At 44.0% G+C, this 17,054-nt stretch overlaps 1 protein-coding gene across 1 annotated transcript in view; it reads right to left on the bottom strand.

The window, feature by feature from the left end:
- Positions 1–16,841, bottom strand: part of TRPC5 (transient receptor potential cation channel subfamily C member 5) — a 62,092-nt gene extending 45,251 nt beyond the window's left edge. The window contains exons 1-2 of the mRNA XM_062502630.1: positions 16,464–16,841; positions 741–1,262 (exon numbers count right to left, since the gene is read on the bottom strand). Coding sequence (XP_062358614.1) covers positions 741–1,262; positions 16,464–16,841 — 900 coding nt within the window. The remainder of the gene's footprint in view (positions 1–740; positions 1,263–16,463) is intronic.
- Between the last annotated feature and the right edge of the window lie 213 nt (positions 16,842–17,054).

Genomic DNA, 17,054 nt, shown 5'->3' with positions numbered 1-17,054 from the left:
AGGCTCTGTGCCCTTTACCTGAAGTATGGCTTCCCTCTCTGGAACTAAGGGCAGGAGATTGAATTTCTGGGAATTGCTTCTCAGTTCCTAAAACAGAGATGGGTTGAGGACCGAGGATCAAGAGGCGTCACAGGTGTGAAGAAATATCTGCACCACATGAGTGTTTCTATAAGACTAGCAACTTGGAGACCTGGGACTCTGGGAGTGCTCCCAACCTTTCCTGCTCTCTTTAGCTGCTGTCACATCTCTGGCCTTTCCAAATTAGTGCTGAATGGGTGCTTGGAAGTGCTTGGTGGCTGCAGAAAGTGAATTGTGTGCTCTATTATTTCCTGCACTCCACGAGGGAGCCAGTCTTCAGGAGCCAGGCAACCCCTTCCAGCTTTGGGTTCCTGTACAGAAGCAGCCACTGGGAAAAGCTTTCCAAGAAAGCAGACCCGGAAATGTCTGAAGGCTGTTCTTTGCAGGGGCATGGGTTACAATGAGATGGGATTCAAGTAGCTTTGAGACAGAAATTACTGGTGCTGTACAAGGCACAGCACACTGCAGCAAGTCCCAGTCCTGTTGTCCCCTCAATTGTCATCAGATTCACAGTGTCACTGAGGTCCCTGAGCCTCTTGGCTTGTGACTAATCCATGCGGCACATCCAAAAGTCCCACCTGAGAGCCAGCACTGAATAAACCCACAGCAACTGGAGAAATTAATTGTTTTACCCAATACTTTCCCATTTAGGAGACTCTTACCTCTTTCTGGTGATACTTTATTGCTACCTTCAGCTTTGCCAAATCGTGACACTTTTGGGGATCCAGCTCTTCGCTTTGATCATCCCTGTGGTTGAGAATGATCTCCAGCTCCCGGGAACTCCGTGCTTGATCCAAAAGGTCCTTAGCAAAACGCTTGCACTGCTGTGAGAGCTCCTCATATTCAGCCTTGAACTCATTTTCCACCTTGCTCAGCTCCTTCAGCTCCCAGCCCAGCCGGAAGGCGGTCAGGATGGGATCCTCGCTCGATAAGGCAATCAATGAAGGACTGGCTAAGGCTTTGTAGATGTTCAGCCTCGACCTGGAATGCCTCAGGCTGTCCACCTCGGAGCTGGAGACACATTCCACACAGTTGCACCTGATCTGGTGCGGGCGTGGGATCGTCACCCGCCTTTGGACGAGCAGTTTGATGATCTCGTAGTTGTTGGTGTGAGCGGCCAGCATGATCGGGGTGATGTCCGGAGTGAACTCCGAAAACTGGGTGTCCATCATCAACGTTGGAACCTGCATGGAGGGATAAACCACAGGGGGGGAAAGTCATATCTTGTGTGGAGAAGCAGAATTCAGAAGTCCCTCCTTTGTAATGGGTTAGTTGCACCACTTAATTAGGGGCTTGTCTTTATTTTCTTCTGCCTTTACTCAGAGTTAGGATTAAAAAACCTGAAGGAGACAAATTTTCTTGTGTTCGGACTTGGCTGTTTATTAAATCTTATCTAAAGTACAGAGAGTTCTGCAACACTTTTACCTACCAGCTAAAAGTGAGCAAAAGGGAGATGTGCCTAGCTAGTTACAGGGTCTCTTAAAGCTAAACAGTCCAATAAAGAGCTAACACTTATATTATTTATACTTTTGACCTAATAACCAAACACCTGTGACACACAGTGCAGCACTAACTGTCCAACCAGAAACTACTACCTGAAAGCATGAAGAAGGAGGGAGAGAGAAAGAGACAACGCCCAAGAACTTCCATCTTGTCCCAGACCTATTACTATATTCTAAAAGCTCCAAATTCCAAACCCTTCACCATGTGAAATCACACACTTCTATTTTAACTACACACCCCTGACTTTAACTCCATCACTCAAATTTGGAAGCCTTCCCCAAGGCCTAAAGTCAAAAGCAGTGTTCTCCAGGGGGCCAGTGTCAGAAAGCACAGAAAGCTCAAAACTCCCAGGCTCCAGGGTTCCAACACTCCTTCATACTTTTGGAGTGATGTCATAACAAAACAGGGGTTTTATGACACCCTCTGTGCTTTAAATGCTGTTGTAGGCAGGCTCATCCACACACTGCTATTCCGGCAAAACCAATTTCCCCTAAATCCTGAAAATCTGCCTCCTGACCACTCCGTTCCCAGTCTGGTGTAAAAGTCAGTACCATCCCCATCCAAATGCTTTATGTATGAATCTGGTCTAAAATGGGTATTGGCTCATACATCAGATGGGGGAAAAAAGAAGAAGTAAAAAATGGAAGAAAAAAGGTTCAGGTTTTTTTACACAAAAAGGAAGAAAAGTCCAGGAAAGAGTCAACACTGAATAGATTTCCATAAGTACCATTATTTGCACTATATATCTGCATCAGCAGGCCAAAAACCTGCTTGTGTCAGGTCCTGCACACACCAAACCCTGGTCTGCAGTTGATCAAAACTCCTCTTCACTTTTGCCTACTGTTTTTATTTGAAAATATTTTTCAGTGTAAGGATACATTACATAACTGCCCTCAGAATAGACTTGTGGGTTTTTTAAAAAACAGATTTGAAAAAAATTAAATGTAAAATTAATGAGCCATAGTCCACTACAAATAAGCCACTCCAGGGTGTGCATTATCCAGCTACTGCTGCACTTCTCAAAAGATGAGCTTAATGCACACCCTGTTGTGTCTTATTACTATATGCAGAGTGTAAAATTAGATGGGAATGCTGTTCCATCGCAAGCACCCAGTGTGTTTCCATTTGCAGGCAGGCAGCTCTCTTTGTTGTGTTAATCACTACTCAAATGCTCTGTTCTGCCCCTGCCCACCACTCCTGCCCTGGCACATCCCACTGCTCCAGGGGGCACGGCTGGGCTGGGGGAACAGTGGGTCTGCTTCCCTTTGCAAATATCAAAAACGTCTTGGAGAAACTGCTGCCCTGGAGTCCTAATGGCAGGAAACATTCCTCAGTCTGCCTAAACCCAAAAGTAAAGCAGTGATGGAGGAGCACAGGGTAAGAAATCCTTCTGTAGGATACACCTAAGGCTGGTGATGAGACCTCCAGCCTCGGAATCTCAGTTTCCTGGGAGTCCAGAGCACTAAAGAGCCAAAGCTGATCAATAAATCCTTACACGTAACAGTGTGACAGGGAGTGTCCATGGCACACAGCACGCTCCCAAAGGTGCTCACCATGCCGAGGTGCAGGGTCAGTCACTGGAGCACGGCTCACTGGGTGCCTGCAGGCATTTTGGGGGATAAATCTGCTCCCCTGGATGTGGCACATGAGGAGTTAAATCCCTGGCAACCTGCAGACACGCAGGTGTGGAGAGGCTTTGCCAAGCAGCATGGTCCCCAAAGAGGGGGGAAGGAGAGAAAACAGTCCTGAGGATTTGCTGTGGGTCATGGAGGGGCTTGGTGGCTCTGAGCAGGGTTGGATAAATGTGTTTTAAGATATCCAGTAACAAATGGCTGAAAGCAGCACTCTGTGTAAGGTCTTGCACTCTCCTCCTTCCCTTTGCTTACCTCGTTTAGGTAGTTTGTTAAATGTCAAGAGAGAAGCGTGGGTTTTTCTTTTTTGTCTTTCTTAGAAGCTTTTTTATTTTTTTAAGACCTGATGCTTGAGTATAACTGCATTCCTCTTTCTTCCTGCCCTTTTTCAATCAGTGACTGGCTACTGTGTTCAGAGCCTGTGCCTCAAAGGAAGAACGCTTTTCCTCCTCTATCACTTCTATTACTGTCAAGTTTAATCTTGTTTTTCTATATGGTAGTTATTCTACCCAGGGCTGCAAAAAGGATTTTCAGCTTTACACAGATGAGGAATTCATGTTGCTTGGAATATGAAATGGGTACTTGACGAGAAGGTAGTGATGCTACAGGTGGGGACAGTGCTAAAACCTGTCTGCTCCAGAGGCTTTCTAAATATGGATCTGGTGCACTCAAAATGGCTTTCCCAAGGTTTGGGATCGAATGAAGTGATCTCTGATCTTTATTCTGGCTCGTATCACAAGCCCTCAGCCCCAGAACAGAGCTCTGGAGCCATGAGGACTCCAGCAGTGCTGGGGAAGGTGTGTTTTCCTGGGCAGCTCACTCACAGTACTTGCAGTTAAGGGATAAAGAGGGAAATGGTGGTGCAGAGACACGGAGCCTCCCGAGGAGCAGATCAGTTCAAGGCCTCCAGTCTCAAGAGCTGCAGTTATTTCTGAGCAGCAAAGCAAAACCAGCACAACCCAGCACAGGGACAGTGTGACCAGGGGCTGCTGCAGCCTCTTTTCTGTGTCTGCCTCACCCAGAGGCCACAAATTGGCCCAAAATTGCCTGTCTTGTGAAAAATAATTTTGTTGTCCTTTCACATGGTGTTTTTTGATAACCTGCATCCTAAACTGTCTGTTTTAAAGCCTTTGGACAAGGGCTGTGCTCCCTCACTGGAGGGGCAGCAGAGATTACAAGAGCACTGATGTTCCTCCTGTGATGCTCTGCCCAGCTGAGCTCATGTTTAGATCAGCTTCTCCTGTGTCTTGGGTTAACTTGCAGTGATGGAAGCAGAAGAGGGATAATTTACTACACCCCAAGGGCTCTGCTGAGCTCTTCCAAGGTTACTTTCATTAAGTGACCTGAAAAACAAAATTCTTTTCCATTAACCTCATCACCTGACTCCAGCTGTTAACCTGAGTCCTTCAGAACCTTACTGCCACTACCTACAGGAGCAAACACCTCTTCTGCATTTCATCTTGGTTCTTTTCATTTGAGAAATTAATTCTACCATTAACAACAAGTGACTGAATGCTTGTTATCATCTACCTAGATTTAAGCCTCATAAGGTGGCCTGCTTACCCCTGTACCACTGCTGCTCTGAGAGATGCTGCAGCGAGTGAAAAATCCCCTTTATTTGAAAAGGAGGGTGAAGAAACAAGCTTAATTCATTAAAGGAGAAGGATTAGCTCACATAAAAGTGCTGTTCAGTACAGCTAAGCTCTCCTCTGAATGGAAAAATAAATTTTCCAGCAAAATAGTGCACTGCTGGAAAAGAGCTCTGCATAGAAAGAGAGCAGGAATCTCTGCTGTTAGTCATGAGTACAGTGTAAGAGGAATTAAACTACAAAAGGGGAAAAAAAAAGAAAAAAACTGACACTGAAGATCTGGTGGCTTTGCTTAAGGTCTTTTAGGAGTTTTAATTTGAATTTAATCTAGTTTGGTATCTGTTCCAGGAGCAGCTCCTCTGCTTTAGTGTTGTGTAAAAGCAACCCAGTTCAAGTGCTCCAAGACTGCTCAGCAATGTGGACCACACTGCAATAAATGAGAAAACTAAGGAGACTCAGCTCAAAAACATTCACCTCAGCCAAACTAACAGACAAACGAAAATGCTCCTTTTGCCTTTTACGGATAATAATATTTTGTCTGTAAATAACTCATAATGCTTTAACCTGTAACATTTGGAATTGCCCTGTTTTCAAACCATCTGCATTTCATGAACCATCATCACCCCTAGATCCATGCAACAAATAGTAAGTATAACCATGACTAACTGTAAATACATTAATCTGCATTATTTTCAGCTTGTGTAACTTTTTGACTCAGCTGTGTGTTACAGAAGATTTTCTGATTGCCAACACAAACTTGTGCAAGCCTCACTGGAAAGCTACAAATATAATACAGCCTTCTTGTAAGCTCCCTTTAGGCACTGGAAGCAACCTTATGTGGAACCCTAGGAAAATGGTACATGGCTGTGCAAATTTTAGCATTTATTTTAGGTGATACAGTGGTGTGGGCTTCACTAACTCAGCATCTTAACCAGAGATGCCTTGGGAGATGTCTGGTATCAGAGGGATACCAGTATTTATATTAATAGGGAGTTTGGTTTTTTTTCTCTCAAGAGCAATTCATCGACTGAAATGATGTAATTTGGAAATATAATGGGCAACACAAACTGCTATCTAAAAAATTAATGTAGTTTAAGGGCTTTTGTACTGGTTATTCATGATCTTTGTAACTTTGGCATAAGGCACACGTTGTAGATGTATTTATGGGCAAACTCTGCTGTTACTGAAGTGTTCCACTGATTCCAATACATCTGTCCCAGAATATCCAGCTGAAGAAAAGGCTCCCTCTGGTCTAAAATCTTCTCGGTGACTTACAAATATGCCTGTAAAGCCAAATAAAATCTCTGCTCCTCAGACTGATACTGCAAAACCGTGAAAATTAGTACCCTTTAGTGCCTTGTAGCAAGCCAAATGCTGATACAAGATTACCAGATGGTACACATTAACACTAAAATAGGTACATTTGAATTTTTTTAAAAAGCGTGCTATAGAATCATAGAATTGCCAATAACTGTTAATTCATGTAATGCATTGCTAGTGAAAGAATGAGAAAAAGTACATCTGTGATATCTGTATAACCAAATATCCTTCTCTATAACCAGTAAACAAAAGTAAAACACGGATAGACCTGCTCTAGATTCTTCCAGTTTTAATTTGGCTTCATATCCATGTGTTTAAAAATGGAGGTAAACCCAAGGGATTCTTTCTCAGACCTGAACTGAAACCAAGTGCACTTGACAGCAGCAGAACTGCATCATACCTTGTGCTCAGGCTGGTGTTTAGGAAATGCAGCACAGCCAGAGAGATTGTCAAAAGATGTCATTATTTGTGGCTGATGCTACATAATAACTTCTGCTGGGGATTAAAAAAAAAAAAAAAAAAAGAGGGATTCAGAGAAGAGCTGTAGGGAGGAAAGGAGTTTGCAAATATGCATTTTAATGGCCAGTGGCAAGTTCCTGCAGTCAGAGCTCTGTGTGTGTCTCTGTGCCTCCCTCCTGAGCCCTCTCCTTTCCCTGCCAGTGGAGGAGATGAGATGAGGCACTTGATGATGACATGAAGAAAGAGTGCAGTCACTGTGGCTGGTTCTGCGAGTCACAGAGGGATGCTTCCAAAGACTTACCTCGTGTTTGAACCTCTGGGACTGAGCTGGAGTGCAGCCTGAGCTCACTTTGCCCTGAATTCCCGTGCCTTGATGCACTTCAGAGCCACTGAATCCAGCAGGGAGATGGATGGGCTGGAGAGTGCCTACCCCTATCCAGAGTGGTGCTGTGCCACGAGGAGCTGCAGCCTCTCCTGCCTGTGCCTTCTCCTCTGTGCAGGAAAGTTTTACAAGCCTGCTGTAGTCCTGATTTATCATATATTATGTGATGTTATCTCCAGGGAACCTTGGCTCCATCACACACCTGCACAGCCTGGGGCTCACTGAATGGGGACACTTCTCCAGGTAGAACGAACACAGCACAGAAGTTCAGGACTGACACAAATCCAGACGATGATGAAGTTGTTGAAGTGGCCCAAGTCCACCAAAAATGCAATATTATGGATCTTCCCAAAATGCAAAGATTCCCTGGCTGCTTGCTGGAGCTTTTCCCTGAGACTGTGACACCAGCACAGGTTTAAGTCCAGAAATACTGACATGGGAATGAACTGAATTATCTCCTCAAGACTGGATAGGCAGACTAGTTGGCATATTCCTGGTGGCTGGGGTTTCATCACCTCATGTGGAAACACAAAATACTGTTTTCACCTTTCTTCATCACCATTTCAAGAGTTACTTTGCGATAGGAGCAGCTGTTCTGAGTAAAAGTTATTAGGGTTCATTCCTTATTTCTAATGCTGTTTTTAAGCCTTGAAACAAATTTTATTAAAGAGCTTGCTTAATCCAGTCCTATAAATTTCTTAACTACTCCAAGGACTTTGGAATGTTGCTTCATCTGAGGTATTTTTTCATTTTATGGATAAGCTTTCCCCTGACCCCAAACACAACTGAAACAAAGACAGCCCACGGTTATCTAGAAATTTTCAGGCTCTGTCTTCAAGGTAATTTTATTTTATTATGACTACTATTTTTCTAATATTTTTCAGGCTTTATTCTGGGAGGGAGAGCTGTCCAGGTTTATGATTCATTTTTCTTGGTCTCTGTATTATCTATTCTTAGTGGTAATAAGGACAAGGTGTGCTAATATAGGTTAATAATCATGCTATCTACAGCCTTTTATATAATCTTTGTACATAAAACATCCCTTCTTCCTGTAATTCATCACCTTGTGCGGAAGAGAGATGTTTCATTAAGTTTAGGTGAGGTAATATGTTGCTAACAGGGCTTGAAGAGGGAGGGCTTTTTCCTTGGGTTGTGTTCATATTCAATCACATTCCTTCAGAAAAAAAAAATATTATATCAGATTGGATTCTGAGACAGTGTCAGGGAGAAGAGTTACTGCATCTGGCGCTATCCCAGCACTGCCTGATGGTGCACAAAACACATCCTGATGCTCAAGCAGGTTCATTATTCCCCATTTTGACTACTAAGCTGTGCTTTTGGCACTGTTGTTTTACCAACCAAGAAGAGGCTGTGCCTTCTGAAAAGACCCCAGAGTTTGCAACAGCAAAGAAATGACAACCTAGACAGGCGACAGGGGCTTGCATGAGGGGGAAAAAAATAATCTGTGTGGTTGTGATCTTCCTTTATTCCCAAAAAATTAATCTGTGTGGTTGTGATCTTCCTTTATTCCCACTCAGGCAGTGACCTCCTCTGACATTCCCAATGCTAGGAAGTTGAAAGCCTCTAGGCAATGCTGTGCCCCTGCTGCTGCAAGCCTGGCCCTGCCTCATCATCTCCTGCCTGAAGAGGACTTGGAGCACACCAGCCCTCTCTCACTGCCATGAACCAAGTACCAACAATTCTCATGGCCCTGAGCCTCTCAAGCAGTTTTCCAGCATCCTCCCAAGGCAATGACAGAGCAAAGACCTTGGATCACAGCATTTCCTCACTGCAGCAATTCAGAGACAAGAAATACTGCTGCCCTTCTGATATTCCACCACCACTATATGCCACCAAAGTGCTGCCCCACCTGGCAGTATTTTGCCATGGGATAGCAAAATACTGCACATACCGGGATAAACAAGCCATAAATGTGACTTTGCCAACCCAGCACAGCTCTACTGAGCAGCCAGGTAAGGAGGGACTCCTGCTAACTGCCCTGCAGTTCTTCACAGATCTTTACAGATCCCAGAGCTTTGTTTTGGAGGAGCCTGTAATTTGTTACATTCACTTTTCCCACAGAGAGTAGCTTCCCTTAGAAAAAATGTGTTATAACTATTGCACCAGAAGATTCTCCCATAAATCTGTATCAGGGCGTATGAACAGCCATGTCAAACTTCTGGGTTTGGGGCTTCAGACAAGCTAGAGGCAAACACATGTTGGGTGATGCCAGGGGATGCTGTAATTGGGGCTCAGGAGCACAGGGAGGTGGGTACAGTAGGCACTCATGGATGCTGGGTAGATAATATGCTTTTTTGAAACTAAACTCCTCGATCAACAGATCTACAGAGAGCCCAGAAGTTTACTCGTGTGGCAGCACAAACAGGATTTTTTCGCCTACAACAGTTCATCCACCCAGCTGAATCCTGAGAACCCATCACATCTGACTGAAAATTCCCTGTACAGTGTGCCCAGAGCAGGCAAGTGCTAAGAACACTCTTACAGATCACTAAAGACAATTCTCTTGGAAAATTCCTGACTTCTCACCTGCCTACATGTTCAATTACAAGCATGGCATGTTTGTGCAGGCTGTGATGCAGTTCTTGATTTGACCCCCACCAGCATTCAGGAAATAATAACAGACTTTATGTTGACCCAGTGCCTTATTACCACTGTCAGAAATCTGGTATCTGTCACTGCCTTAATCTTGATGCTACTTACTGAGTCCAGGAGATGTTTCACTCATGTTCTTTTTCACCTAGATTTAAGATTCTTTGGGGACTTAGGCAATGGGGAGGGAGGAAAGAATTTCACAGTTAAATGTAATCATTAGCTGAAGTGATCTTTGATTTCTCTGTTGTTTAGTTTAATTAGATGGAATTCATTTTGAAGGCAGCCGCCAGTGTCAAAGGCATGTTAACTATAACTGTGAATTATTACTGCATCAATAAAAATAATGAAAAGCTTGGGTGCTAATGGAGCCATTAGGCTTTGAAGCTGCTTCTCTGTTTTCAGACATGATCCTTCTTCCTTATTGTGCCTTTCAAATATTTCCACACTGAGAACTTGTGGCCATATTTTTCTTAACTGGTTCTATTCTTCAGAACCTCCACTTGCTCAGGAGTGTTTCTAACCAGGTTCAGCTTTCCTTTTCACTTTGGACCCCTCCTATGAACATGGAAATGACTGGTTTGAGTCACACCCATCAGCCTGGTCCCCTCTGTGTTACACTGCTCCACAGCCACAACTCAGAATTGCCACCATCAGTTCCTTGATACAGATGCCTGCTCCTAAACCTCTCCTCTTTCCAATTGCCTGCATAATCTAGATTTTATATTGTGAGATTTTTCGACAGCTGAACTGTTTCTTCTGATTTAAACAGTCCCATCAGTGGCAGCACAGGGCTGGCAATGAGCTTGTACCAGCAAGTCTAAAATCAAGGGCTGTCAGTGGTAAGGGTTAAACTTAACACTGATTTCTGCACACTGGACAGAAACCCTATATGAATAGGGAAATTAAGCTAAATCACACTGTCTCAAGAAAGTGACTGGATTTGGGCAAGAATCAAATGGTTTAATACAACATTTCAGTTTCACAAAAGGCTGTCTCTGTGCTGTTGATCTGTGGGATCTGAACAAAGATTAAGGTGGATTTTTACTCATCAGCTCACCAAAGAGAGGATTTTTGAGGTCAAATTATAGGACCACTAACGCTATCCGGTGCAGCAATCTTCTACCAATCTAATGATTAGCAACTAAGAACTGAAAACTTGCCTTTTATTCTCTACAGTTTCCTCTTCGCAACCATAATCTTCCAGAGGCTGTACCTGCAAACTCCTCTTTTTGGAATACATATGGATCACACAGATTCAGAAGGCCATCAGAACAAACCAAATCACAGCCATGAATCCCAAAATCCCTTTCTCTTTTTTTTTTTTTTTTTTTTATTCTCATTATTGAGGAATTGCATTTGTAGTCCCATCTGTGAACCAGCTTAATTTGGAGCCATCTGCCAGGAGAGAGAATTGCAAAGTTTGCCAGATACCAGAGAGATGCTCGTACCCTCCTTATGTAAACAGCTGATGTCAGCTCTGATTGTTGTGAAGAAAACAGCCACCAGTGGAGGTGCTTATGAACGTGGAGTAATTCAGATGACTGATTACAGCTCCTTAAAGAAGGAAGGAGGGCTCAGCAGGCAGCACAGACCGTGTCTGGTGTGCTGCAAGCACAGCCCTGGCAGGAGGGCAGAGGAGCAGGAGAGATCTGAGAGCTGAGATCTGAGAGCTGTGATGCACCTTCAGGGGGGTGCTGCCACCACTCCAGCACAATTCACCCAAGCAGCTCGAAAAAAAAATGGGCCCCTGAACACCTCATCTGGAAAATCTGTACTGATTTCAACAGGTTTCAAAGTGTCAGGAAATGCAGCTATTACAGGTAAATGGAGGGTGAATCAAATACAGGGGGAAATGGGAGTTTTCGGACATGAATTTCCTGCTCTTTTCTGGTGAAGGTTAGGTGCAGTATCCAGCTCGGCTGAAAACATAACCCACTGTATTGATTGCTGTATAGTAAAAAAAGAGCATCTGATAGCATCTGATACCTGCAAAACTCAAAGATCAAATAGGTTGAGAGACAGAAGATTTTACAGAGAAGGAGAATTCATTCAACAAGCTTCATAAATACATTTCCTTGCTCGTACAGTAGTTCTGAATTAATAAAAAACCCAATAATTTAAAGCTCCCTGTTAATTTCAACCCCATAGGACCCCTGTTTTTGCTGTGTGCCCACTGCCTTGTTTTGTCACTGCATGTACTGAACCTGTCCCATGCACAGACAAAAACTTTGCATTTCAAGATTTCCACCCCCAAAGAGAAAAGCCTAGGCCAAAGTCAATACTGCATCTGCAGGTGTTAATTTTTGCTATTTCGAACCTACTCCTACACTTTCTGATGGTTTTCCAGTGGTTTGTTGTCTTATTTCAATGACATGGCACTCATCACTTAGGATGGATTGCCACGTACACCCCCGTTACTCCTCTGCCACTGTGCAGTACAACACCAGCCTCTGCACTGCCCACAAAATCAAACAGTAACTATCACAGCACGAGATTAAGCTCACTTCTATTTCCTGGAAAATGCTGACTATAAACCTCTGCAGGGAAAGGGACACTTGCACATCCTCCAGGTTCCACGAATACCAGTTTGTTTTGTTGTTCCTCTTAATATTCATGGATAAGTTGCTTGATTTCCAAACACCTGGCATGAGTTTGGGGAAAAAAACAAGCTATGCTATGGTTTAAGTGACCAGCAGTGTGACTTTACAAAGAGAGCTATGGTTTATAAAAACCATCGAGGAGTAATTGGAGTAAATTATGTAACACTTGGAAATTACAAGTTAACCTGAAAAATCACAAAATTAGGAAAGCTCTTTGGTTACTGAAGAGCAGCATGGGTCGTCCAAGCCTGGGCTTTGCTCTCTGCTGGGAGTGAAGCACATCAGAACATCTCTATGCTCTCACCATGGTTGCACCATGATGACTTTCTCACTGACCCCGAAATCTCCCATAGCCAACAGCATCTTTCAAAACATCCGTAAGTTTATTAGCACTATCCTGCCTGTAAGGATAGCTGCCTATCCTCCCCAGCTTCACCAGCAGCCTCGCAGCTCAGTACCCAAAACCACAGCTCTAAGTTGTCTGGACTGGGCAGCACGGATTTAAGGAGAAATGCTAAGATCTTAAAATAGCCCACAAACCTCACCTGGAGATTGTTCTAAGTGCATATTGTATTGTTGGCTTTTTGCAAATATTAAAATGAATGCTACATGCATAATGTTGGAAAACTTTATGAACTGTATGAAGCTGTATGAACATAGCTTCTTTTAGTTCTGCTATTAACAAAACTTAGAAATAGTAGTGTGATAAATATATTTTTCTTGGACTGCAACATGGTGACAATAAAAAGCTTCTGTTCATGGAACTAACTCAGAGAACGGTAAAAAGATAACCAGGAAATTCTTCACATTCTTGGATTATCCTATGTCGATGAAGATAACCAGAACTCCAGGGAAGGAATTTATTGATCAGGGATGGCACAACAAAAAAAGTTGATTTACAGGTTTGGGGGGATGATTTTGAATAATGTATAAAGGTCTATGAATATTCAACAGGTTGATGCATTTAAAGAAGTGTTTTCTGAGTTAGGGTGTGCTCTTGGCTGGAGGCCAAGCAGCTGGCCTTATATTCTTTCACTTTATTATTTGTCTCTTACTGTCTTTTATTGAACCTTTTAAAATTTACCGGGAAAGTGAACCTCGTTTTTCACGGAGATAAACCTAAAAAGAACCACATCTACTCGAGCACATCCCTGCTGATCTCTCCTGTGCTGTGCAGCAGCCTCTGGAACGAGGTGGTTCCTGCTCCCAGCTCTCCAGATGTAAAAATTAGTGCAATTTGTTTCGGTGCCAGCCCCGGCTGCAGTGCAGGTTGTTATAGTGACTGTCACCTACCCCTGCCATTGTCAACAGCAGTCTAGCAAGGGTTTGCAGAAAAATGACTCATAAAAATTCGCTTAATAACAGGATCTGAGCCTCTGTGCCGCCCGAGCCCTTCACCTGCTTCCCTCTCACATCATCAGTGAGAACCCGCTTCTCTTACACGGGGGGCACAGCAAAGGTCACTGCTTGTGCTTGAAAGGTTTTGAACTTCTGCTCCCTGAAAAGGTCATGGTACAGGTGGAAAAGCCGAGCTCTTCCCCTCGGGCAGCTCTCAGAGCCGGGTCTGGAGCTCTGCTCTCAGTGGTGAGTGAACCTTGGCAGGTCCAGCCTGGGTTTCTGCCTTGTTCTGGGTGTCTCTCCTAAGAAGATCCAGCATCTGTAACTCCACAAGAGGCTGGGATGAGGCAGCCTGGAAGAGCTGTCAGGATTGTGGCACGGTGATAAGGCTGAAGATACACACCCGTGAAATGGATTATGCTGGATGATGCTGCTCAGCTGCTTTTGAGATGCAAAGACAACAATTAACCGAGCTGACGTGAGCAGACACAAATAGGAACAGCTCTCCATGCCCGGCAGCCAGAGACACCAGGCTTGGGCAGAGAGGCAAAAAAATACCTGCTCAGAGGCAGGCAGCAGGAAAATAGAACCAACAGGATCTCCCAGAGCCCAGGTTCAGGTGCATGAACATTTAATACGGAGCAGTCAGAGGATGCTGCTCCTGCACCTCTGCCCAGAGTGCAGCAGAGACAAACAGGCTGCCACACACGAGCCAAGAAGCTGTCCCCACACAGGCTTCTGTAGGCAAACTGAACCCTCTGTACATTTAATTAATAGATTATACTAAACCTAATATATAAGAAGTGCAGCGATACCACCTCATAAAATTTCACAGCCAGAAACTTTCTTATGAGGTGTGAATTTTTTGTTACTACTGGAACAAAAAGCAGGGTTTCTACATGTTTTAGAACATCTAAGTAGCTGATGAGGACAAAGCTGTGCTAATCTGCTTTATCAGGTGCTTTTTGTGAAAGCAATTAGGCGTGGGGTTCCCAAAGGACCTTCTGAGAAAGGGTCCAGCAAGGACAATTAATGAATGTATATTGATACTGCTGTGGAAATAGCATCAGGAGCTTGTGTTCAGAAACCCCTCCTGTAACAGCTTTGTGATTTGACAAAATAACCAATTTTGGCCCAGCTCATCCTATCACTACACATGAAATAAATGTTCCTCACCATCCCTGCATGGCAGACATTGAAACAGCTGAAAGGGAAGTCCAGTCCTGCAGCCCTCTACCAGCAAACACCTCCTGCAGTCTCCAGAAGAAACTGAACTCCAGCCAGGAAAGTTCATCTGAGTTTGTTCATAGAACCCTGCACCAAGCCAGTGCTAGTTTAAAACACACTGACAAAATCTGGTCTTGCAACAAACCTTGTAAATAAAGCTGAAACTGGCACTGCATCTTTTTTCCCCCACACATGCTCTCCTCCAACTTGCAAACCCTGCAGCACACACAACTCTAGCTACAGGAGGAGAGCTGGCACAGAGATAAGGAAAAATGGAACAGGCCTACTTTGAAATGGATCACTGAACTAGAGACACTGGCGCTGAATTTCATCTGTATGTATCAACCTCATTTCACAGACCTCTGTCTCTGTCCAGTTAAGCCAGCGGAGCTTTGGATTTGTGTGGATAAAAGTTTTGGTATTCAGGGGATGTTGCAGAAATCCACATGAATCCCATCACTTGCTTTCCATGACATTTCAGGAGAAACTTGTCATTAGCCTGCTATAATAAGTGGCAATTCCTCATGCTACTGAAAAAAAAAGCTTTTCTATTCTGCTTTCTGTCCTGTTCAGCTGCAGGATGCTCACAATTCTAGAAGGAAAAAATGGCTCATTCTTAATGGATCATCTGTATTTTGCTACTTACATTTTGTCAGACTAAAACTCAGTACTAACATTTCCATTTTAAGGTCAGATAGAGGAGTTTCGATATCGCTCTAATTTTTAAAATCACATTGCCACAGCATGCACAATGCTGCCATTTCTAAATAATAAGCTGAGCACTCTTGAATTCTGTCAGGGTTGATCCTTATTGTTTGCTTTGGCTACATAAAATTACTATTGAAAAACTATGTGCTAAGGGGCCTATGCATTGAAAACATTTTCTTCTATGACTGACTGGTATTAATTTTTCACACACAGGGGGATGTGTTCCCTTCAAAAGGAGGCTCAATATATAAGGATTAGCCAAGTTTTGGATGTTCCTTTCTAAGCAGTGAAGATGCAAAAATTATCAGTGGTCAGCAAGAGATATAAATTATTCTAGTTGTTGGCAGTAGTGCTTACAAATGAGAAGAAGAAAACCAGAAAAAAATCAGTTGGGGTAGTGCAGTGGGTGCCACTTGAAGTGACAGGATTCAGACTTGGTGGTTTTTCCATAAAGATCCTTATGTAACTTAGGGATGGCTTTGCAGCTAAGGATCCTTCCTGCAAGTCAGTGCTGTGAGTTATGTCCTGCCTCAGCATTTCTGCCCTGGAGCTCTCTGGAGAGGGAGACCAAGATGATCTGTCTGCACTACGGTGAAGGACTGAAACCCAGCAGACTGTTTGCTTGCTTGCAGCTGTAAATAAGCTTGTGTGCTTTCAGGATTTACTTATGAAAAGCAATTCCACTTAATATCAGCACAACAGCGTGGCAATAGTTCATATTTACAGATTGTAATATAATTTCAGAGAGCCACAAATTCTTTTAGAAACTGCTCGTCTATAAATCAACCTATAAATCAGTGTGTCCACAAACACTGTGGGGCTGGAAAGAACAGTGAGTGAAAGAGCAAAAAAACCGAGTGTTTAAGTCAGGCAGAACACGTTTGCTCGGGTTGGAGAATTACCACCCAAACAGGACTGCTCTGAGCATTTAAAGCATCAAGAGCTTTGCTCTGAGCAGCAGCACGTTCCTAAGGCAGGACAACAGCTCAGAACTAAAGAGGAACACTCAACCAACCTGCTTTTCACCACTGGGCTTCCTGTAGTTGAGCAGCAGCTCCACAGCTCCCACCACCTCCTTCCGTATGGCGTAGAGCAGAGCATCCCCCACGTAGACGCTGTGGCTCAGCAGCAGCTCCATGATCTCCAGGTTCTCATTCTCTATGGCTATTAGCAGGGCACTGCGACCCAGAGGATCCATGCAGTTAATGTTGATGTTGTAGTAGATCTCTGCCTCCTGCAAGGCATGTTTCACGCTGGCATAGTCTCCCTTCTCCACAGCACTGAGGTAGGCTTTCTCTTCCGACGAGAGCTCTGCCTCCGCTCGCACGATCTGCAGTGGGATCCGGTCTCGGTACGGGGAGAAGTTGACTTTTTTGTAGTATAGCTGGGCCATGGTTCATAGTGACCAGGCAAGCTGTGAGAGAGGAGAACCACGCATCAGTGACAGCACAGCCTCACAGGGGACAAAATTCCAAAGGGTCACCACGGCAAAAGATCCCCTTCCCTTTTTAAGATGCTGTTTTCTTAACACACCCCCCTGAGCAACCCCACCTCAAAGGGCTACCTGCAAGCATAAAGGTGGCACCACTACTCACAAGGACAGAAA

The sequence above is a fragment of the Cinclus cinclus genome, chromosome 15, assembly GCF_963662255.1.
Source record: "Cinclus cinclus chromosome 15, bCinCin1.1, whole genome shotgun sequence".
Classification (NCBI taxonomy): domain Eukaryota; kingdom Metazoa; phylum Chordata; class Aves; order Passeriformes; family Cinclidae; genus Cinclus; species Cinclus cinclus.
This window is presented reverse-complemented; position numbering and strand designations above follow the sequence as displayed.